This window comes from Balaenoptera ricei, chromosome 10, assembly GCF_028023285.1.
Source record: "Balaenoptera ricei isolate mBalRic1 chromosome 10, mBalRic1.hap2, whole genome shotgun sequence".
NCBI classification, from domain to species: Eukaryota; Metazoa; Chordata; class Mammalia; order Artiodactyla; family Balaenopteridae; genus Balaenoptera; species Balaenoptera ricei.
Genome location: NC_082648.1, coordinates 3,048,506 through 3,070,795, shown reverse-complemented (window position 1 = coordinate 3,070,795; position 22,290 = coordinate 3,048,506). Strand labels below are relative to the sequence as shown.

Below are 22,290 nucleotides of genomic sequence, written 5' to 3'. Positions count from 1 at the left end.
GCAGCCCTCACCCAGCGGTCCATACCCGGAGGCCCCCCCAGGGCGCTTCCTGGGGGCCGCCCCCTCCCGACCCCGAGGCCTTCCCGGAACCACACTTGCTCGCCCCGGCAGTCCTTCCCAACCAAGTGCGTCTGCGCCCCCTCCCCTAGTCCAGCCCAAGCTTTTAGGGCGTCCCCGGACCTGTCCTGCACACCCGCCTGACGATCTTTTCCGTCTACCGCCCTCAGAAGCCTACCGGCCGTCTTCGAGCATCAGTATCCCATAAAGAGATCCGCTATCGGACCCAGTAAGTCTTGTTCCCAACTTATAAGCAGCATTACAGTCCCTACAGAACATCCCGTCAAAACTCATCGCGTGTTGACTTTGCGGCGTTCCATTCCGAGGCCAAAGTTGTCCCCACACTGGTTTTGAGCCTCTAAAAGGCAGAAAATTTGGCACAAGCTAGGAGAGCCGAGCACTGCTTTCTCTGGTCAGCTTCCACTCACTGTGTGACCCCGAACACGGTTATCTGTGCCTCAAATCCCCATCTTTAAAATAAATAATACCTGCTTGTCTAGCTCGGGCTGGACCTGACACAGACTAGGCTCTGAAGGCTGACGGAATGGAGTTGAATGAGCTGCTACTTGCATGGGTGGAAGGAAAATTGAGACATTCTGTTGACCAGGCAGTCCTTCTGCATGAATTCCAATAAAAAGTAGTATTTGGAAAGATTATATATTTATTTACATACATTTTAAACAGTTACAAGAAATCATTTTCCCACCCTATTTAATATTTATAGATTACTACAGTTGGAAACAAAAAATGAAAACATAGTAACCCTAAGTAACTTAACTATGTCCCCTTTATCTCCCCTGGTACCACTGACTCATTAAAACAAGCTTGCTGCCCTTTCTTCATCCAGCCATCTCAGCAGATGAGCCAAGATTGCAGAGACAGCAGCTCAACTATTAAAAGTCACAGTTTGCTTCGAGTTTTTCCATGCATCTGGTCACAGAGGAAGCGGTCACTGAGTCGGTACTCAGACATGTGGAATGAATTAGTTGGAATGAGGCGTTTAAAAGGATGAATAAGTAGTGGTTAAAGGGAACAATTAAGAAAGACCATTTGTAGAGGGGGCAGTACTGCTGTATTAGTGACAGAAGCAGGGTTCTCTAAAAACTTTCTGCAGCCATTTATTTATTTACAGACTTTTTAAACAGTTATAAGATATTTAAAAATTTTAAACAGCTAATACAAGGAAAATACGAAGTGAACTGTTGATGACACTAAAAACTGTTTATGACACAAGATATTTTAAAAAGAAAATCTGGGAATTCAATTCCCTTTTGACTCCAGCAATCAATTTCTTGAGACCATGGATGTCCGAGAAACCCAGTCAGTTTTTCACAAGGAACTGGCTTCTACTCAGCTTCCCCCTCTCCCTGAGGTAAGTGAACAGGTGTCGTCGCCTCCTCCACGTGACCTTTATCCCGTACTTGTCCTCAGGAGTGTCTTTAACCAAAACAGGCCCGGGCTCTGGGCTCTTGGGCGTGCTCGTGTGAAGGGAGCAGCTGGGAAGGCTGTTTTCCCTCTGCTCCGAGGGAATGGGCCCTCCCTGCCCTGAGGACTCTGGGCTCTGGATATCCGGTGGAATGAACACATAAGGGAAGTTCTGAAGTGCATGTGCTGACAGCTCCCCGCAGCTTTGGGGGCTAAGCATGGGAACCAAGGGCCTTCCAGAAATGTCCTTTTCTGGTTGACTGGGGCAGTCCCTGATTAGGGGGATCCCAGGTCTGGCTGAGCTGGCAGAAGACTGTGGACTCTCAAATGTTAGGTGTGGAAACTTGGAGCTGGTAGATTTTCGACTTGAACGCCTTGCCTGGTCTCGGTGATGATGTTTCCGATTGACTGGGAACCAGCTTTCTGCTGTTGTATCAAACTGAGGTGATACCTAAGGATTCCAAAAGAAAAAAAAAAAAAAAGTGAAGAGAGCCAACTACCAAATACAAACCTAAGGAAACTGCATCCCATGACCAGAATCCTAAATGGGGGCCCATAACAGCAATGGACATAAAACAAAAGCAGCTGTCTATTTGGATAACAGTATCCAAGGGATACGGGCTTTGGGCAAGTTACTCGATCTCCCTGGCTTTCAGTTCCCTCCTGTGCAAGAAAGGGGACAATGCCTCTTTCGCTTCATCACACCATACGGCTGCAACACACTTAACTGTCTATCTTTCAACTCTGAGGGCGGGCCCAGCAGTCTTATTCGCCATTGATCCCCAGCCCTAGCAGAGCACCTGGCACCAAGAAGGCCCCGTGAAGGACGAAGGGCTGAAGGAAAGAACCAGGAGTGAGATCAGGCACGGAAAGCAACTAGCAGGGGGCCTGGCACATAGTGAGGACTCGATACATGTTCACATGTTCATTCCTCATCAACAGGATTCTAACATTTATGTTTCTTCCCCAGTCCTGAAGCCAGGGCTCTGGTTCTCCCCAGCAATCGTGGGCAAAGCACATTTATTAAGCACTCTTAGGCTTTTGTCTGGCTCTTTTGCGACACTACTTCCCTGACATGCCGTAGCTATGTTCTCTTCCCAGGGCTTTTAATCTGTCAAAATAGAACATATGCCATTTCTAGGATTTTTCTTCAACGTTTGGTCGTTTAAACAGTAAATAGAGTACTTAGCTAAAAACTCCACCTCTCTCACATGAAGCTCAGGGAACAATCTCATTTTTTACTCGTTCTGACATTTCTCTGGCTTTCTCACCCAGCTACTGGATAGTGAAACTTTTATACTGAATTCTTACAGAGGAATGTGGAGCGGGGGAAAGACTCCAATTCCAATCAACCCACGCCTCAGTCTGAACTCAGGAAAAAAGATAAGCCAGAGAACATGGCTGAGGACAGACAGAAGGAGTACACCACCTCTTTGTCCCTGCGCCCACGAGTCTCCACATGGCAGTGTGAGAAGCCTGGCAGAGGAAAAGTCAAGGCAAGAATCCCATGGCCTACCCAGGAAGTGATGGTGCTGTGGTCAACGGGCTTCCTGGGCACCTGTCTAGTGTGGGTGATAGGAAGCTGGGGAGACTCATAGCAGTGTTTGGGGCCCTCCAGTGGTTGTTGGTAGAATAGCAGCTGGGGTTTCTGGGAAATTTGGCAGCGTTTTTTCCTGGGAGGCATCAATAGGTGAGGGAAGAGCAGTTAGTAACTGCATGATGCTGGTTGTCGTCAGGTCCAGGGAGAGACTCCACTTCCAACCCATGCCTGCGGAGAAGAAACAAAAGCTGGGAGAAAATCTGCTGATTCCCCAGCTCTTCCTCACACTCTGCCAGCCGACTCTGCTAGCAGCCAGCAGCCCTACCCCAAGATTGTGGGGTGGTACACCTACACCAGCTTCCTACACCTACACCACCAAGGCGATACACAGTAGTTTCACACTCAACAACATTCGTTCAATGAACACTTATCGAGCACGTGTTAAGCACCATGCTGGGTGTTGGGAGTTTAAAGATGAATAACCAACCACTTATCCCGTGATCATTTACTGGGTGCCAAGCACTTGTAGAGACACAGACTGCCCCTGTCTTCAAAGAGCTGAGAGCCTAACAGAGGGAGACAGACAATTACAATAATGAGAGCAGGGCTCCCTTGCACTCCCCCAGGGGAGCCCTTCCGGAGAGGGTGATACCTGATCTAGGTATAGAAGGGCTAGGAAAAGCCAAAGAACAGGGGGGGCACTCCAGGCTGAGGAGCAGCGCACACAAAGGCAGAGACATGAAGGAGCACTGCGAATGCAGGGACTCAGACTCCACGGAGCTGGACACAAGGCATGAAAAGACAAAAGGCAAGAACTGAGGCGGGACGTGGTGTCAGGGTCAGGGCAGAAAACCAGGTGGACCATCTGAGTTTGGACTGTGGTCTAAGTAGTCATTGAAGATTTTCGAGTGGACGGATATGATCACACTTGGTTTTTTTTTTTTAACTTTTACCCCAGATAATTTCAAACATACAAAAAAGTAGTTAACAATATAATGAGCTCCCATGTGCCCATCACCCGGCTACAACCATCAACCCACGACCAATCACACCCCATCCACACCCCATCCACTTCCCCTACCCCTTTATTATTTTGAAAATACTATATTCCCAGTCATGATATCATTCCTAGTAACACAACTAACACATATAAATATACATATTTATATACTATATTTATATAATATACATTAATATATATTTATATGTGTAAATTCCTTAAATAGTAAATATCAAATATTCAGTGTTCAAGTTTTCAGTTGTCTCCTACGTGCCATACTTGGTTTTTGTTTGCTTTTGTCTTTTAGACAGATCATCCAGGCAACAGTGTGAAAGGCGAGATCAAGTTCCCCGGAAGCAGGGGGACCAGTTAGAAGGTTACTGTGTTGCCTGAGAACCGATGAAGCTGGAACCTGGGTGGTGTCAGCAGAGGTGGGAGGCAGGAGGCAGAGGCAGGGCCAACAGGACCCACAAAGGAATAACAAGTCTGAGAACGCATCCACTGGATCTAGCCCCCAGATCAGTTTTAATAAGAGTTCTGTCAGTGGGTTGGTGGGACGGAAGTTTGAGTCGAGAGGTGACTGGGTGGTGCCACCGGGCATCCCGGAGGGAGAGGCACACAGCAGGGCAGACTGGTTCCACTATACAGCATGATCCCTTCATTCAGTCAACAACAGCAAAGCAACATACTCTGATTTATGGCACTGGGCAGTGGAGATACATGTAAGAGAAATCAGGACAAAGCCTCTACCCTCAAGGAACAAACATTTTAGGGAAAACACAGGTAATAAATACATCCATTTGTTCATTCATTCATTCAGCAAATATTTACTGAGTGCCCACTGTGTTTTGGGCACTGTTACGGGTGCTAGAAATATATAGCAGGTTACAAAATTAAATCCCTGACCTCATGGCGCTTACATCTAGTGGGGAAGTGATTAGAGGTACAGAGAAAAGTGAAACGGTGTAAGGGGTTGAGCTGACCCAGTGCTACTTTAGACAGGGTCGTTGGGGAAGGCCTATCTGAAAAATGATATTTCAGCAAAGACCTGAATGAAGAAAGGAGAACAAGCAGACAAGAGAAAGATGTGAGAAAGAATATCCCAGACTGAGAGAACAGTTAAGTGCAAAGACCACAAGATGGGAATGTGTCTGACTTGTTCAAGAAGCAGTAGGGTCAGCATGGCTGAACTGGAGAGCAGTAGGAGGTGAAGCCAGTTCACGAGACACAGGGTTAAGGCAAGGGTAAGGACTGAATTATTCTTAGTGCAAGAGGAAGTCACCGCAGGGCTCTGGACAGGGAAGTAACACAGTCCGATTTATACTTTTCAAAGATAGCTCTAGGTGCTTTATAGGAAAGATGGGTTGGGAAGAGGGGGGACGGAGAAAGGAGGCAGAGAAGCGAGGGGGAAGGCTCTTGCAGGAGCCCAGCGGGGAGATGACAGTGGTAACAACCGCTCCAGGGAGAAGTGCTGAAGTTCACGCCTTGCTCAAAGTCCCCAGCCTCTTGGGGACGCCACATTGTTCAGCAGTCCTACTGTGTCCTTGATCAACTCATTTTCCACAAAGGTTATCTTAAAACTTTCCCACTGTCTTAAAACTTCAGAACTCTTCTTCTCTCCAAACCAACCGTCTTACTTCCTACTTCACAAAGAACACAGGAGACATCAAAGGAAATACTCTCATCTTCCAGAAGGCAAACACACAAACCTCAGTATATCTGCATCCATCCTCTTTCTTTCTGCTGTAACTAGAGGTCAGCCCCTTTTGCTACTGTGGCCTCTCCCTCTGGCTGGGCTTTGGAGCCTTCCTCACTCTATACGCCTTTCCCAGGCAATCATCTGCTGACATGTCAATAAACACCTGGAAGTACACAAGTCAAGCATTTCTACATTTGCCTTAGAAATCTCCACACTCAGGACCCAAATATTCCACTGCCTACGCGATAGCAACTAGGTGTCTCAAATGCACCTCAAACTCAAAGCATTTACAACTGAATTCATGCTCGTTTCCCCTGCACCCCCCTCCGTAAAAGTGATCATCTTCCAGGGCCCTTGCTCAGGGAATGGTATCATCATTCATCCAGCTATGCCACCAGAAACCTTGACATTTACCTTTTCCCTCTACCATCCAACCCAACATCAAGCCCTGTCAATCTTACCACTTAAACATGTCTTCAAAAATACCCCTCTCTCGGGGAGGGCAGTTGGGGGGAGGGCGCAAAATGGATGAAGGGAGTCAAGAGGTACAAACTTCCAGTTATGAAATAAATACATCATGGGATGTAACGTACAGTGTGGTCACTATAGTCAATATTGTATTTCAAATTTGAAAGTTGCCAAGAGAATCTTAAAAGTTCTCATCACAAGAAAAAAAGTTTTTTGTCACTCTGTATGGTGACAGATGGTAACTAGACTTATTGTGATCATTTTGAGGTGTAAATAGGTAATCATTATGTTGTACATCTGATACTAACATAATGTGTTACGTCAATTATACTTTGGGGAAAAAAACAGATTTGTGGGTTTTAGTGACACTTCAGTATTAAATGCGGGATCAGAATCAATGGCAATCTATTTTTTGAGACTTATTCAACTCAAAATTTGATAAAAAGCATTCCTCCTTTGTGAAAAATAATCTTACCCGACCCCTCTTTCCCTCTCTCTCCATCACCCTTCAAGTCCCAACAGTTCTGACCCGGGGTGGGGGGTGGGGCGGGGAAATGCAATAGCCTAACTGGTCTACCCTAACCTCTGGCACCCCCTGCAGGGGGACCTTTTTAAATTGCAAATCTGATCTTGACTCACACTCCTGCTTAAAATTTTTGAGTTTTGGGTAAGGACCAAACTCCTAGTGGTGGCTGAGGTCCTGTGGCTCTGGTTCCAGCTTCATCTCACACACACTCCAGTGCAGGTCTCTTAGCTCACACCCCTCAGATACTCTTCAGCCTTTGTGCCGCCCACGCTTCCTCCTACGGCGTGGCCCTGCACACCTCATTCCCTTGGCTTGGAGGGTCTCCCTCCCGTGTTTGCATAAAGGCTTCAGATCGCAGACGAAGCTTTAGTTCATCAGAAATGCCTTTCTCTTGGGACTTCCCTGGTGATGCAGTGGTTAAGAATCCACCTGCCAATGCAGGGGACACGGGTTCGAGCCCTGGTCCTGAAAGATCCCACATACCGCGGAGCAACTAAGCCCGTGCGCCACGACTACTGAGCCTGCGGTCTAGAGCCCACACTCCGCAAAAAGAGAAACCACGGCAATGAGAAGCTCGCGCACCGAACCGGAGAGTAGCCCCTGCTCGCCCCAGCTAGAGAAAATGCCCCCGCGCAGCAACCAAGACCCAACGCAGCCAAAAATTAATTTATTTATTTAAGAAAAAATGCCTTTCTCACCTACCATAAGGCAAGATCCCCTTATTTACATAAAGTTATCCCTGAGCTCTAAGTTATCACTTCGCAGCTGTAATTCTCCATTTGCTTAAATAAGCAATTCGCTGCGAATCTGTCTGAGCTCCTCTCTGCTCCCATCAGACCGTAAGCGCAGGAGAAAGACCCCGTCTTCCACTGCATGCATCCTAACGCGGCCTGGCACATGGTAGGGGCTCAACTAAACGTGTTGACTAAGTTAGTAGATAAAGTCCTTTACTACAAAGAAAAGACTGCGGCGGGCGGGGCGGGAGGAGATCAAAACTCGAAGATTCAGGGTGGAGGCGGGGTTCACCGTGTGCGAATAATTTTTCAGGAGGGAACCTGAACGAGGTCGTAACTGCGCTCCAGGAGCCCTCAGGCCGCTCGGGGGCCCGCGACGGTCGCTGGTCGGAGGTCAACGGAGGACAGTCCCCCCAGAGAGGAACCAGCGAGGTGGGAAGAGCCGGGGGCGGCGGGCGCAGCGCAGCCGGCCGGGGCGGCCCGGGGTCCCCACTGTCCCCGGGGTCCCCCGCGCCCCGCCGCCGCGGAGCCCTCCTGCGCTCTCCCCACGAGCCGCCCGCCTCGTCCGCCTCACCCGCCGCCGATCTGCCCGCCCGCCCGCCCGCCAGGCCCGCACGCCGCTCAGTCTGCCTCACCCGCCGCCGATCCGCCCGCCCGCCCGCCAGGCCCGCACGCCGCTCAGTCTGCCTCACCCGCCGCCGCCGACCAGCCCGCCCAGCTCGCACCCTGCTCCGTCCGCCTCACCCGCCCGACGAGGCCGCCGTTCCGCCCGCCTCACCCGCCCGGCTGGGCTGCCTCGCCAGCCGCTCCGTCCGCCTCAACCGCCCGATAGGGCTGCCTCACCTGCCCTTCCCGCCGCCGCCCAGCCCTCCTCAACAGCCAGGCCGGGCCCGCCAGCCCCGCCCGCCGCCGGCGTCCCGGCCGAACGCGGAGACAGGGCCGGCGCTGATTGGCTACGCCCGTCACGTGACCGCAACGCTCCGCCGGCGCCAATTTCAAACAGCGGAACAAACTGAAAGCCTCAGAGCGGGACCCCACCCCCGGCTCCGGCCCGGGACCACCCCCCCACCCTTCCCGGGATCCCGGGATTCCCCGCCCCGCAGCCGGGGTCGTGGCCCGGCCCGCAGGTGGGAGCAGCGCGGAGCCTCCCGGAGCCGGCGCGTCCGGCGGTGCAAGCGAGGTGAGTGGGCGGCGTGCGAGAGGCCGGGGCCGGGAGGACGCGGAGGGCTGGCTCCGGACGGGGCTGGCGACGGTGCGCGGCGCTGCTGCATCCAGCCTCCCGGCCCTCCTCATCTCTCCCGCTGAGCGCCCCCGGCCTTCCCCCGGGAGGAGGGGCGGCCCGCTTGCTCCGGCAGACGGCGGCTGGGGTCCCTCTGAGCTTACTGCGCTGGGAGCCGAGGCCGACCTGCTTGCACACTCCCCTGAACCCCGTTGCTCTCACCTCTAGGCCTCCACTCCGCCCTTTCCCAGGACCCTCCCCCGGGTTCCGGAGACCCCCGCAGCCTAGCCCTGGTCTGGATGTGGGTGAGTCCCGGGAGCCGCTCCGGAAGTCTCCGGGCTAGAGGGTGTTGGCAGTGGTAGCAAGAGGCTGGTCAGAGTAGAAGGGAAAATTAAGCTTTAGACCAGAAAGATATCTTTTGCGGGTGGGGAGCGAATACTAGTATCTACTGATTGATGGGTGGAGGGAGGGAGGCCGGAAGAGATAGGAGGTGGAAGTAAAACTGAGATTTGAAGGTAGAGGAAACCTAGATATACAGGAAAAGGAGGCAGAGTGGAGAGGGTCTGTGGATTCTAAGCATATGGCAAATGTCAGACGAGTGTGACAATCAATTTTAGGGAGATGGCAGATAACCTAAAAAAGGGACAGCCCATTCCTCTGTCCCTCAGAGTACCTCTCAGTAGAATTTCACAACTTCACACAATGGTAGAGTATTCCACAGATCTGTTAAAATCAAAAAACACAATTTTAAGAAGATAAAACAGTTTTCCTTAACACAACAAAACCACCTTAGCACACTGAAGATAGCACAGTTTGTTAGTCAGGAGACAGGGATAACAGTCTTGGTTCTGGAAGAGAAATTAAGCAATACAGTAACATGCTTAGAAAGTCAAAATATGAATAAGCACATGCAAGTACTAAAATGTCACTATATAAATAGTTGGCAAATTGTAAAAGAAAAATGTATTTTTAAGAAAGGCAAGGATAATAGCCCGTGAAATGATGTCACCCCTTAGCGTTACCCTGGGCCTTGAGTAGAGCAGTTTCCCTCTTATCTGAGGTCTTGTGAGCTGGAAGATGATTTCTTCAGTGGTGTGACAATAATGGTACAATCCACCTTTTTCCTCTGATCCTGTGGGCTCAGATCCTTTAATTTATGAAGTAAAATGGTATAAAAAACATGTGGTCTACGCTAGAATGGATTATGGGATCAGAGTCTTGTCAGGCTGTCCTATTCCAGCGTTCCCGTCCCAACAGTCACTGCAAGTGATCTGTGTTACAGTAGGAAATAAGAGACATTTCCACATTTTTGTAGCTTCCCTATTTATTTCTGTAGCTAAACATTCTTTTTTGGCCACACCACGCGGCATGTGGCATCTTAGTTCCCTGACCAGGGATTGAACCCTCACCCTCGGCAGTGAAAGCACCAAGTCCTAACCACTGGACCGCCAGGGAATTCCCAAAACATCCTTAAGCTCCTAGAGCTTTGACTATGTTGACCTACAGCCAACCTAATCCCACTTTCCCCCTTTGAATTTCTTCTGTTTGCTTCAGTTTTAACTTTTGTCAGTAGAACTCATCTCCTTTTTGTCTGTGGTCTTTACAAAGCCCCAAGGAGTATTCACCTGGGCCTGCGGGCTCATGCTCCTGGTCATGTGATGAGGAAGACCCCTCCCTAACAGAACCTCCTTCTCAGCCTGATAAGCCTCTGACCTCCTGCTGCCCCTTGCGCTTTCCAGGGTCCATGCTGGTCATTCTCAATGGAGAGTGAAAGCACAGATTCATAATGAAAACCAGCCCCCGTCGGCCATTGATTCTCAAAAGACGGAGGCTGCCCCTTCCTGTTCAGAATGCCCCAGGTGACACATCAGAAGAGGAGCCTAAGAGGCCCCCTGCCCAACAAGAGCCTGCTCAACCGCAGGCCTCCAAGGAGGTGGCAGAGTCCAACCCCTGCAAGTTTCCAGCCGGGATCAAGATCGTTAACCACCCGACCATGCCCAACACCCAAGTGGTGGCCGTCCCCAAGAATGCCAATATCCAGAGCATCATCACAGCACTGACTGCCAAAGGAAAGGAGAGTGGCAGCAGTGGGCCCAATAAATTCATCCTCATCAGCTGCGGGGGAGCCCCCGCTCGCCCTCCAGGACCCCAGCCTCAAGCCCAAACCAGCAGTGATCCCAAGAGGACAGAAGTGATCACCGAGACCCTGGGACCAAAGTCTGCAGCCAAGGACGTGAATCTTCCTAGACCACCTGGAGCCCTTCCCGGGCAGAGATGGGAGAACTGTGGTATGTGGTCTGTAAGGCAAAGGGGTGAGGAGCCAGCCTTCCCTCTCTGGTGGTGAGGACTGCAGTCCGCCACACTGATGCTTAGGACACACAGGCGTCTGCCCGAACCGGGAGAAAGCCTTGCCTTTCTTCATCCTAAAACCTTGACCCGGATCCTTTGGGCACTGTCAAAGGGGTTGCAATGTAACTTAGCATTTCTACTCCCTTCTTTACATTGGAAAAGGATTTGTTTATCGTTTCTAGTTATCCTCTGCATTGACCACATAAGGAAATAGGAATCTTTCTCCATCTTAATGAAGGAGAAAGCATGAGGAGGAAAAGTGACTTTCTTTGTTGAGATGCTCAATCATGCTTTTGTTAGGTTGCCTTGACTGATCTCTGAGGCTCAGTGTGGCTCAAACTGAAATGCAACTTGAACTGTGCTCCTGGATTTCTCCCGAAATCCTAATGGGGCAGAGTACCAGAGAGGCCACCGCAGAGTCAGCAAGTGCTCCCTGTCCCTCAGGGCAGAGGTGATCCCTAACTGCCAACTTCACTGGGCCTGCGGGGCTCGGGATCAGGCAGCTAAGCGGCGTCTTGGGTTGTTTCCCCTGTAGCTGGCGGCGAGGCAGCCGGCTGCACGCTAGACAACAGCTTGACCAACATCCAGTGGCTTGGAAAGATGACCTCCGATGGGCTGGGCTCCTGCAGCATCAAGCAAGAGGTGGAGGAAAAGGAGAATCGTCACTTGGAGCAGAGTCAGGCTAAGGTGAACTGTCCCGTCACTCACTAGGGCAGTCAGAGCCGGAGCAGGGAATTTCTAAGAAGGGAAATCAAGTGGCCTGTGGAGTAGAATTTCCAAGTTCTGGTATTAGCACTCACTTAGTGTGATTCTATATAATTTGGAGCTCCCTTTCTACCTGGGATCTTCCCTCCCACCTCCCTCGCCCCTATCTGTGAAATTTCCTTGAGGGCAGACTCCTCTGGCTCACTCTGTACCCCATCAGCACTGGGTTTAGTACTGTGCCATTGAAAGGAGATGGGTTTATTCACATCACATCAGGAGTAGGAATCAGACTAAGACCTAGGTCCCTCGACGCTCAGGTCTGAAAAATGGGTGTAGTTTTAACATACAGTTGATGCTTTAAGAGTAATAATATGTACCCAGACTTTCCTGAGAGGTTTCAACTGACAAAGACTGGACTTCTAATTATTATTGGGCAATATCTTCAAAAAAATGACCGATGACAGAGAAGTGGTTCTATGTTTGGAGACTGGATTAGATCACCTCTAAGATTCTTCCTAACCCTAAAATTTTATTCTGTGGAATAGTGGTCTTAGATGATTTGTTTCCAGTACAATTCTATGGGATAAAATGTTTCTCTAGGGGATGTTCTTTGGGGTGGGGTGGGGCGGGGGAGGTCTTGTGAACTCTCCGTGTCATTGCCTTTTCTCCTTCCCTTTGGCTTCTCAGAACGCTCAGGTTGAGGGGCCCCCGGGAGCATCGGCATCCTGGCCGGACTCCGTGTCTGAGCGGCCACCCTACTCTTACATGGCCATGATACAATTCGCCATCAACAGCACGGAGAGGAAGCGCATGACCCTGAAAGACATCTACACTTGGATCGAGGACCACTTCCCCTATTTCAAGCACATCGCCAAGCCAGGCTGGAAGGTACCGTGTCCCGTAACAGCCACAGTCAAGGTCAGTCCGGCCCGATAGTTTGTCTACACGGAAGGGCAGTAGTCTGTGTCTGGTGCGGAGGGAGCAGTTAAGTGCCAAGGATGCTAGAACCTTCAACAACCGTATCTTTTGGATTGGGACTTGATCCTGCCGAATCCAGACGAAATCATCACTAACAGCCCTGTAACCATTTCATCTGTTGCTACCCTGGGTTGACGGAGACTCTTCAGTGCAGCACAGAGCCCACTTCTGTGCTGCGCTGAACAGCAGCTGGAGTGACTAAGTAGCTTTGTGAAAAGATATTAATGAAAAACAAAATCTGTAAGCCTCACGATCCAAAGATTCACCTTCTATAAAGTCACATCTCTTCTCCAGAAGGCGGGGATCTTCTCTTCCTCCTGCTCACGGGAACACAGATGCCTGGGAGCCATGGCTCACACGGGACTCAGAGCCACAGCGTAGGTGCCCCGACAGATGCTCTGTCCCAGACCAAGGGGCTTTTGTGTTGTTTTCCCCACAGCAGGACAATTAACCTCACACTCACCTCAACTGAATTCCCCAGCATCATAATTTTTTTTTTTTTGTTTTGGCCATGCCACGCGGCTTGCGGGATCTCAGTTCCCCGACCGGGGATTGAACCCGGGCCACAGTAGTGAAAGCCCAGAATCCTAACCACTAGGCCGCCAGGGAGCTCCCTGGCATCATAATTTCTTCACTCGCCTCTCTGGCTACTGGTTATCACCCACAGCCTCACTCCTCTTTCCCAGCCCCTGACAGCTGTCCAGGTCTCTGCTTTATCACCACCTCAGGAATGGCCCCAGTCTCTGTCCCCACTGGACAGACGGGTTGATGGCTCAGGTTGCCAGCTCTGCCATGCGGAGTGTCACAGGAGCTGCCAATAGGCAAGGTTACAGGGACACAAAGCCTGGGCCTGATTTCCTTGGGGGACATTGGCGGTGGTGTTTCCAAAGCCAAAGTAGCTGATGAGTGGCATCCTCTACTTTCAGAATTCCATCCGCCACAACCTCTCTCTCCACGACATGTTTGTCCGCGAGACGTCTGCCAACGGCAAGGTCTCCTTCTGGACCATTCACCCCAGTGCCAATCGCTACTTGACACTGGACCAGGTTTTTAAGGTAAGCATCCTGGTTTTGTCCAAATAGGGCCAGTGTTGGAGGTCATGAGATCCATCGCAAAAGGAAAGAAGTCCTCTTGGGATGAGCTTATCCGATCAGGGTAGAGTTAAAGGCCAGCCAGCCCGTAAGGGATGGCACACTTCTCTGCTAGACCAGGCCACAGAGAGGACTCTCTGATCCCAAAACGGGACCTCCTGGGCAGTGTTGCCCTGTGATAAGAACTGCCTGGAACACTTGTTAAAATACAGCCTCCTCGGCCCCTCTCTTGGGGCTTCTGACTCAGAAGGCCTGGGTTGGGCCCAGGAATATGTGTTTTTAGCAAGAATCTCAGGTGATTCTTACAGAGAAAGTCTGGGAAACCTGGTTTTTAAAAAGCCTTTCTTTAGGCCGGAGAGCAGAAACGAAGCCTCCAGAATCTCTTGTCAGAAGCGATTGCTTTGGAGTTTCAGGGTGCCCATAAGGGTGCCACTAGCTGCCCTCGTTCTCCTGGGAGGGACCGTTGTTGAGGGTGGCCCTCGGCGTCCATCAGGAATAGGTTTGCCCAGTCTGGTCAGCTTGACTGCACCGGTGGTAACTTCGTCTCGTTTCTCTCCCACGATGCCTGACCACCACCAGCCACTGGACCCAGGGTCTCCACAATCGCCCGAGCACTTGGAATCAGTAAGATTCTTTCCCTCCCGCTCGGGGCTCGGCCTTGTTTCCCTTCCACGCTCAGCATGGCTTCGGTGACAGGGACAAGACATTAGCAGGAAAGGGAGCCTGTGGCTGGGTGCCTGCCAGCCCTGAACGCAGAGCACCTGAGCTTCTGGGTGTTCAGGACACGTGATCGCCACCTCCTCCCGCTCCCGTGGGCTCATCATGGTGCCCCAAGCAGAGCGGCGCGTGGCAGGAGGACCCGCCATAGTCTCCCTGCAAGATGGTGACCACGGTGCATGGCACGGGCCTGGAGGGCGGCCGTCTTTGCTCTCACTTCTCTACCTGGCTTTTCTCTGCCCCTCATAGAGCTCCATGCTTTGCATCCCGGGGGTGAGGACGCGTGGATGAGGTGGTAGGACCGCCCGCTGCCGTGTGTCTGTGCCACCACCTGCCCAGGGCCAGGCGGTCGGTTCACTCCATGCCCGGTACTGGAGCAGCTGGTGGGGTCGCCTGCCTTGTCCCCCTGCGTCTCTGACCCGGTCTCTTTCTCTCCCTCTCTGCCCCAAACAGCAGCAGAAACGACCCAACCCTGAGCTCCGCCGGAACGTGGCCATCAAAACCGAACTCCCCCTGGGCGCACGTTAGTATGGGGGAGCCTGTTTCCAGGGGGCGCACCTGTAGGGAGCAGACTCGGGGGTCCCAGCCCAGGGGAGGAGAGCAAAGATCCCATAGCCTGGAAGGGGCCTGTCCCTGGACCCTGCTCCTGACCCCTCCCGGTCCCTCCCAGGGCGGAAGATGAAGCCTCTGCTGCCGCGGGTCAGCTCGTACCTGGTGCCCATCCAGTTCCCAGTGAACCAGTCCCTGGTGCTGCAGCCCTCGGTCAAGGTGCCGTTGCCCCTGGCAGCCTCACTCATGAGCTCGGAGCTCGCCCGCCACAGCAAGCGAGTCCGCATCGCCCCCAAGGTCAGTGCCTCGGGTTCTCTCTGAGCAGAGACTCCAGTCAATTACAGATTCTGCCACGTGTCCCTTGAGAAGCTTATACGTCTAGTTGGTAGACAAGGCACCGATACCTTGGAAAATGCAACAGCATTATAAGAGCTAAAAAGGAACCTGCTGTATGATGTAAGGGATGTTGGAAGGCCCACATGTGCCTGATGAGTTTATAAGAGTTCAGAGGGGCTTCCCTGGTGGCGCAGTGGTTGGGAATCCGCCTGCCAATGCAGGGGACACGGGTTCGTGCCCCGGTCCGGGAAGATCCCACATGCCGCGGAGCAACTGGGCCCGTGAGCCACAGCTACTGAGCCTGCGCGTCTGGAGCCTGTGCTCCGCAACAGGAGAGGCCGCGATAGTGAGAGGCCCGCGCACCGCAATGAAGAGTGGCCCCCGCTTGCCACAGCTGGAGAAAGCCCTCGCACAGAAACGAAGACCCAACCCAGCCAAAAAAAATAAAAATAAAATTTAAAAAAAAAAAAAAAAAAAAAAAGTTCAGACAAGGGTGATTATAACAGATGGGCTGGGACGGTTCAGGAAGAGTTCACAAGGGAAGGAGGCTTTACAAAGTAGATTTGGGCAGCAAACAGGTGTGTAGAGGGCCTTTTTTTTTTTTTTTTTTTTTTTTGGCTGCACCGCGCAGCCTGCGGGATCTTAGCTCCCCGACCAGGGATCGAACCCTCACCCGCTACACTGGAAGCCCAAAGTCTCAACCACTGGACCGCCAGGGAGGTCCCTGGAGAAGGCTTTGTAATGGGCGTACCCTGGAGGCCCCCAGTAACAACGGTATAGTGATGGGCCAGTCTAGCTCTGGGCTTCTCAGACTCCGTACAGCTGACATTTAGGGCTGGATAATTCTCTGTTGGGGGTGGAGGGGTGCTGCCCTGTGCACTGGAGGGTGTTAGCAGCGTCCCTAGTCTCTCCCCACCAGATGTCGGGAGCACCACCTGGTGTGACAATTAAAATGTCTCCAGGTGTTGCCAGATGTCCCCTGGGGGGAGTTGCTGCTGGTTGAGCATCAGTGGTCTAGCTCGAGGGGTGAGGACAGTGAGTTAAGACCCTGCCATTTTGTAGAGAAGGATCTGTGAGCAGAGGCTGGCCTGCAGCAAGTACAGGAAGGGCCCCTGTGCCCCTTTCTCTGAGATGGAAGTAGCAGGGGCTCCAGGTAAAGAGCCTTGGGTTTGCTTTTGTTTTTGTTTTGTTTTGTTGTTTTTGGTTTTTTGGTTTTTGGGGGTTTTTTTGCCGTACCACACAGCATGCGGGATCTTAGTTGCCGGACCAGGGATCAGACGCATGCCCCCTGCAGTGGAAGCATGGAGCCTTAACCACTAGACCGCCAGGGAAGTCCCTGTTTTTGCTTTTGTTATTTTAATTTTAAAAATATCATTTTAATATACATAAAATTATTTTTACCAGCATAGATAATTTTACATAAATGCATTCATGTGATTGTAGCATGTACACTGTTTTTGTTTCAGTGCAGTCTTTTTCATCTCCTTTTCTTCTTTTTGCTTCCCCTCGCCTCACCTTCACCCATGTCTCCCCTGCTCCCCGTGATAAGCCATGTTGACAATTTAGCATGCTTTCTCCCATTTGTTCATGCTCTTAGTATACTCTGCATACACTGATCGCCATAGCCATGTTATACATGCACACACCACACACAGCATTGAAAATGGGATTGTATTACACACTTTTTTTTTTTTTTTAAATTAATTTATTTTATTTTAGGCTGCGTTGGGTCTTTGCTGCTGTGTGCAGGCTTTCTCTAGTTGCGGCGAGCGGGGGCTACTCTTTGTTGCAGTGCGCGGGCTTCTCATTGCGGTGGCTTCTCTTGTTGCGGAGCACGGGCTCTAGGCGCGCGGGCTTCAGTAGTCATGGCGCGTGGGCTCAGTAGTTGTGGCTCGCGGGCTTAGTTGTTCCGCGGCATGTGGGATCTTCCCAGACCAGGGCTCGAACCCGTGTCCCCTGCATTGGCAGGCGGATTCTTTTTTTTTTTTTTTTTTTAATTTATTTATTTTTGGCTGAGTTGGGTCTTCACTGCTGCGCGCGGTCTCTCTCTAGTTGCTGTGAGCGGGGGCTACTCTTTGTTGCGGTTTGCGGGCTTCTCATTGCGGTGGCTTCTCTTGTTGCGGAGCACGGGCTCTAGGCATGCAGGCTTCAGTAGTTGTGGCACGTGGGCTCATCAGTTGTGGCTCGCGGTCTCTAGAGCGCAGGCTCAGTAGTTGTGGCGCACGAGCTTAGTTGCTCCGCAGCATGTGGGACCTTCCCGGACCAGGGCTCGAACCCATGTCCCCTGCATTGGCAGGCGGATTCTTAACCCCTGCGCCACCAGGGAAGTCCTACAGGCGGATTCTTAACCACTATGCCACCAGGGAAGCCCTACACACACTTTCTGCCCCAGGGAAATTCTCCCAAGTCACTTGGCATCACTTTATTCATTGTTTTTTGTTTTTTACTTTTTTGAGTGTTTTTTTTTTTGTTTTTTAACTTTATTTTTTGGCCGTGGCAGGCGGCATGTGGGATCTTAGTTCCCTGACCAGGGATCGAACCCACACCCCCTGCAGTGGAAGCGCGGAGTCTCAACCACTGGACTGCCTGGAAACTCCCTAATGCATTGTTTGTTTGCTTTTTTTAAATTTATTTATTTTATTTATTTATTTTTGGCTGCATTGGGTCTTTGTTGCTGCGCACGGACTTTCTCTAGTTGTGGCGAGCGGGGGCTACTCTTTGTTGCAGTGCACGGGCTTCTCATAGTGGTGGCTTCTCTTGTTGCGGAGCACAGGCTCTAGGCGCGCGGGCTTCAGTAGTTGTAGCACACGGGCTCGGTAGTTGTGGCTCGTGGGCTCTAGAGCACAGGCTCAGTATTTGTGGCGCACGGGCTTAGTTGTTCCGTGGCATGTGGGATCTTCCCGGACCAGGGCTCAAACCCGTGTCCCCTGCATTGTCAGGCGGATTCTTAACCACTGCACCACCAGGTAAGCCCTGCATTGTTTTTTAATGGCTACATAATATTCCATGGTGCGGCTCTGCCATATGTTTTCCAACCATTCCGCTTTCATGAGCACATTATGTTTCTAGTTTTTTTTGCCCTATGGCAAACATTGCAATAAATATCTTTGCAAGTATCTTTCTTACTAGTGTTTTTATTTCTGTGGGATAGAGAACCAGACATGAGATTGCTGAGTGAACAGTTATTTTAAAGTTTATTAAATATTGCAAGATTGGCTTCCAGAAAAATCTGTGATAATTCACACATCCACCAACAAGACCTATGTTTGCCAGCCATGGGTGTTATCAGTCTTTTTAATATTTGCCCCTCTGCGGTGTATGAAGGACAGCTCCTTGTTTCATTTTATCTTCCTTTGCTTATCGGTAAGTCAGCACCTGTTCCCTGCGTTTGGTCACTGGGAATTTTTCACTGTGAGACGCTTATTTATGGACCTGGCCCATCTTCCTACAGGGTTTTGCTAATAATTTGTGATTTCTTTGTTATTAAAATATTAACCTGTCTTTTAAGATATTTTTTTACTTCTGTTGTTTGCTTCTAAACTTTGTTTATGGTCTCCTTGCCACAGAAAGATTTTACATTTTTATGTAGTCAAATATGTCTCTCTTCTCTTTTACAGCTTCTGGGTTTCCAGTCTTGGTTAAGAAGTTCACCCACCCCCTCAGATTGTACATGTAGTCTCCTAGATTCTCTTTCAGGATTTGTATGGTTTTAATTCTTCTGTTTAAGTCTTTGTATATGGTATGAAACAACCATCCAGTTTTATTTTCTCTCAGATGGATACAAATTATGCCAGCACCATAGGAAACGCTCTTTTTCTTTTTTTTTTTTTAATTTTATTATTATTAATTCAATTTATTTATTTTTGGCTGTGTTGGGTCTTTGCTGCTGTGCGCTGGCTTTCTCTAGTTGCGGCGAGCGGGGGCTACTCTTCATTGCGGTGTGCGGGCTTCTCATTGCGGTGGCTTCTCTTGTTGCGGAGCACAGGCTCTAAGCACGCGGGCTTCAGTAGTTGTGGCTCACGAGCTTAGTTGCTCCGTGGTATGTGGGATCTTCCCAGACCAGGGCTCGAACCCGTGTCCCCTGCACTGGCAGGCGGATTCTTAACCACTGCGCCACCAGGGAAGCCCAGGAAACGCTCTGTCCTTTACCCCCAGAATTGAACTACCACCTTCATCATATAGTCTCATATTTAATAGTCTTTAAGACTTTAAAAAGACAAAAGAGGATCAGTACCAGTATGTCACTTGTCTTAGTCATGAACTTGTGTCCCACCTGCTGCCTGGTTGAATCTCCAGACCTGGCTTTCACCTTAACCTGCTTCCCTTCCAGGTGCTGCTCGCGGACGAGGGGGTCGCCCCTCTGCCCACGGCAGGACCAGTGAAAGCGGAGAAGCTCCTCCTTGGAGAAGGGCTGTCTTCTCTGCTTCCAGCCCAGTCCATCAAGGAGGAAGAAGTACAGCCTGGGGAGGAAACGCCACACTTAGGGAGACCCATCAAAGTCGAGAGCCCGCCCCTGGAAGAGTGGCCCTCGCCCTGCCCATCTGTCAAGGAGGAATCGTCCCCCGCCTGGGAGGATTCGTCCCGCTCCCCCATCCCCAGGCCCAAGAAGTCCTACAGCGGGCCCAGGTCCCCAGCCCGCTGCGTCTCTGACCTGCTTGTCATCAAACGCAGGGAGAGGAGGGAGATGAGCCGGTCTCGAAGGAAACAGCACCTCCTGCCCCCCTGTCTGGACGAGCCGGAGCTGCTCTTCTCCGAGGGCCCCGGGGCGTCCCAACAGGCCACAGCAGGGTCCTCGAGGCCTGCCTCCCAGCTTGGCTCCTCCCAGGAGGAGGGCGGGCCTTTCAAGACACCCATTAAGGAGATGCTGCCCATCTCCTCCACCCCGAGCAAATCTGCCCTCCCCGTGACCCCCGAACCCTGGAGGCTCACGCCCCCGGCCAAAGTGGGGGGGCTCGATGTCAGCCCCGTACGAACCCCCCAGGGTGCCTTTGGGCCCCTGCCGGACTCGCTGGAGCTGGCAGATCTCAGCACCACCCCGCTGAAAAGCGTTCCCCTCTTTGACTCCCCCCGAGAGCTCCTCAGTTCCGAGCCCTTTGACATCACCGCTGACCCCTTCAGTGGCTGTCCCCCCTCAGATACGGAGGTCCCCAAGCCAGGCTCCTCCGAGCCGCAGGTGGCCAGCCGTTCTCTGACGGAAGGCTTGGTCCTGGACACGATGAACGACAGCCTCAGCAAGATACTGCTGGACATCAGCTTCCCCGGCCTGGAGGAGGACCTGCTGGGCTCCGATGACGCCAGCTGGGCTCAGTTCATTCCCGAGCTGCGGTAGAGACGGACCCGCACCGCTCAAGCTGGCGGCTCTCCGGGCGCTCATGGGGCTGGCCTTCCGAGCCCTCTGTGCCGGGACAGCAGGCGGGGGCCGTCTGCTCCTCCAGCCCCGCCTGGCCTGGTGACGCCAAGGCAGGCGTCACGCCAGAGCCGCCACTGGGCCTTCTGCAAGCCGCGAGGTCCTGGTGACCAGTCTCCGTGCCACCCACTCCCCAAGAGCATCTGATTCCTCCCTCCCTACTAGGAGCTGAGGGTGGGAACAGCAAACACAAGGGTGAAAAGACATGAGGAGCCCCCCCCCCCGACTGTTTGCGTCTGTGCCCAGCCACCCACCACCTTCCCTGCTCCGGGCAGGGTGGCCCTTGTAAATGGTGTATATGTTCCTAATTATCCTCTAATTATAAATGTAAACCTATCTCCTTAGATCATTATCTAGAGACTGCCAGAAGGGGGCTAGGATAACGAGGAGGTTCAGTTTGCTTCTGTTACTTGCTTTTGGTTCCTGCGGTAGGGAGGGCTGCAGTGCTCGGTTCCTTCCAGGCCCCTCCCTCGAGGGTTCCTCACTGTGGGCACCCCGATACGCGAGTCTGCCTGCCAGGATCCCTCCTACTGCCCCTGCCTCCTACCTGCCCACGTTTCCAAGTCAGCTTTCCTGCGAGAAGAAATCCTGGTGAAAGGGTCTCTTATTATGGGTCAAGAGTGGGGCGGGGGCATGGAGGCACCTGGAGCAGAGTGGGTTCCCAGATGTGCCCGAGAGACGTTTCTCTGATAAGGTCCCTAATCATGCCAGAGAGACGAGTTAGGAGGCGGAGGCCGGCTGGCCTGTCTGCCTGCCTGTCTGAGCTGGCACCACAGCTTTGCAGAGAGCCGCCCTGGGCCCCAGCTGGCCGTGTGCACAGCCCCCAGCTCCAAAACACTACTGTAACTACCTACTCAATAAAGCCCAGGGGCACATGCTGGTCTGTGGCGTGCTGGTGTCTGGTCCCTACGGCGTGAGGGGGGTTGGGAAGGAAAGTGGGTGACGATGAAAATGGTTGTGACAGGGAAGATGCAAGGCTTGACGCCAACACGGAGCCCTGGAAGGAGAGTGCAAAGGGCTGTGGCCCGGTCGCCTCCCTCCCTGGCCCTGGCACGTCCATCCTCCCAACTCAGCAGTCAATCGGCGGTTTTCCCAGGGCCGGGCCTGCACAGTCAGCCTCTTTTGGGGGACCTCTGAACCTGCTGGGTCACTTAGGCCTTCCAGGGCTCCCTGAAGAAAGGCCTACCCAGGGGCACCCGCCCACCAACATTAGGGAAGGATGGGCCCAGTTACAGGCGCCTCATGACCACCTCCATCCCCAACCCGAGGCCTGGGAGCCAGCTGGCCCTGCTTTTCTGCCCCCACCTCGAAGCAGCTCCTGTTATGAGCCCTATTCCCCACCTGCCTCACCTGAAAGGCAGCCAGGGTCCGAGGGACTGGTGAGCCCTCCCAGGGAGAGGCAAGGGCCTGTGTCTCCACCCAGGAAGCATCACCACAGCAACTCCAGCAGCAAACAACGCTGCCAAGAAGGTCGTCCCTGCAAAGCTGCC

At 52.1% G+C, this 22,290-nt stretch overlaps 2 protein-coding genes across 6 annotated transcripts; one reads left to right on the top strand and one right to left on the bottom strand.

Moving 5' to 3' along the window:
• Nucleotides 1-763: 763 nt before the first annotated feature.
• On the bottom strand, nt 764-9,364 carry RHNO1 (RAD9-HUS1-RAD1 interacting nuclear orphan 1). 5 transcript variants are annotated; one of them, XM_059935114.1, is made up of 3 exons: nt 9,342-9,364; nt 2,999-3,250; nt 764-1,933 (listed from the first exon to the last, which is right to left on the bottom strand). In XM_059935114.1, exons 2-3 carry the CDS (start codon nt 3,164-3,166, stop codon nt 1,379-1,381), a joined length of 723 nt encoding a protein of 240 aa, XP_059791097.1. In that variant the 5' UTR covers nt 3,167-3,250; nt 9,342-9,364; the 3' UTR covers nt 764-1,378. The 5 variants fall into 5 exon arrangements, with proteins under 5 accessions (XP_059791097.1, XP_059791098.1, XP_059791094.1 ...); XM_059935115.1 differs by lacking the exon at nt 9,342-9,364 and adding an exon at nt 8,293-8,428 and having other exon boundaries at nt 3,041-3,250; XM_059935111.1 differs by lacking the exon at nt 9,342-9,364 and adding an exon at nt 8,293-8,422.
• Nucleotides 8,545-21,668, top strand: FOXM1 (forkhead box M1). The gene is made up of 10 exons (XM_059935110.1): nt 8,545-8,629; nt 8,897-8,973; nt 10,408-10,956; nt 11,553-11,704; nt 12,410-12,610; nt 13,627-13,755; nt 14,371-14,415; nt 14,962-15,031; nt 15,179-15,354; nt 19,724-21,668. Exons 3-10 carry the CDS (start codon nt 10,455-10,457, stop codon nt 20,720-20,722), a joined length of 2,274 nt encoding a protein of 757 aa, XP_059791093.1. The 5' UTR covers nt 8,545-8,629; nt 8,897-8,973; nt 10,408-10,454; the 3' UTR covers nt 20,723-21,668.
• Nucleotides 21,669-22,290: the final 622 nt, after the last annotated feature.

Excerpts from the sequence above, each read along its gene's own strand:
- RHNO1 (XM_059935114.1), bottom strand. The coding sequence starts at position 3,166 with ATGCCTCCCAGGAAAAAACGCTGCCAAATTTCCCAGAAACCCCAGCTG. Across the intron at positions 1,934-2,998 it reads ACAGCACCATCACTTCCTGG|GTATCACCTCAGTTTGATAC; the intron begins GTAGGCCATGGG and ends TGGAATCCTTAG.
- FOXM1 (XM_059935110.1), top strand. The coding sequence starts at position 10,455 with ATGAAAACCAGCCCCCGTCGGCCATTGATTCTCAAAAGACGGAGGCTG. Across the intron at positions 15,032-15,178 it reads CGAACTCCCCCTGGGCGCAC|GGCGGAAGATGAAGCCTCTG; the intron begins GTTAGTATGGGG and ends GGTCCCTCCCAG. Across the intron at positions 15,355-19,723 it reads GAGTCCGCATCGCCCCCAAG|GTGCTGCTCGCGGACGAGGG; the intron begins GTCAGTGCCTCG and ends CTTCCCTTCCAG.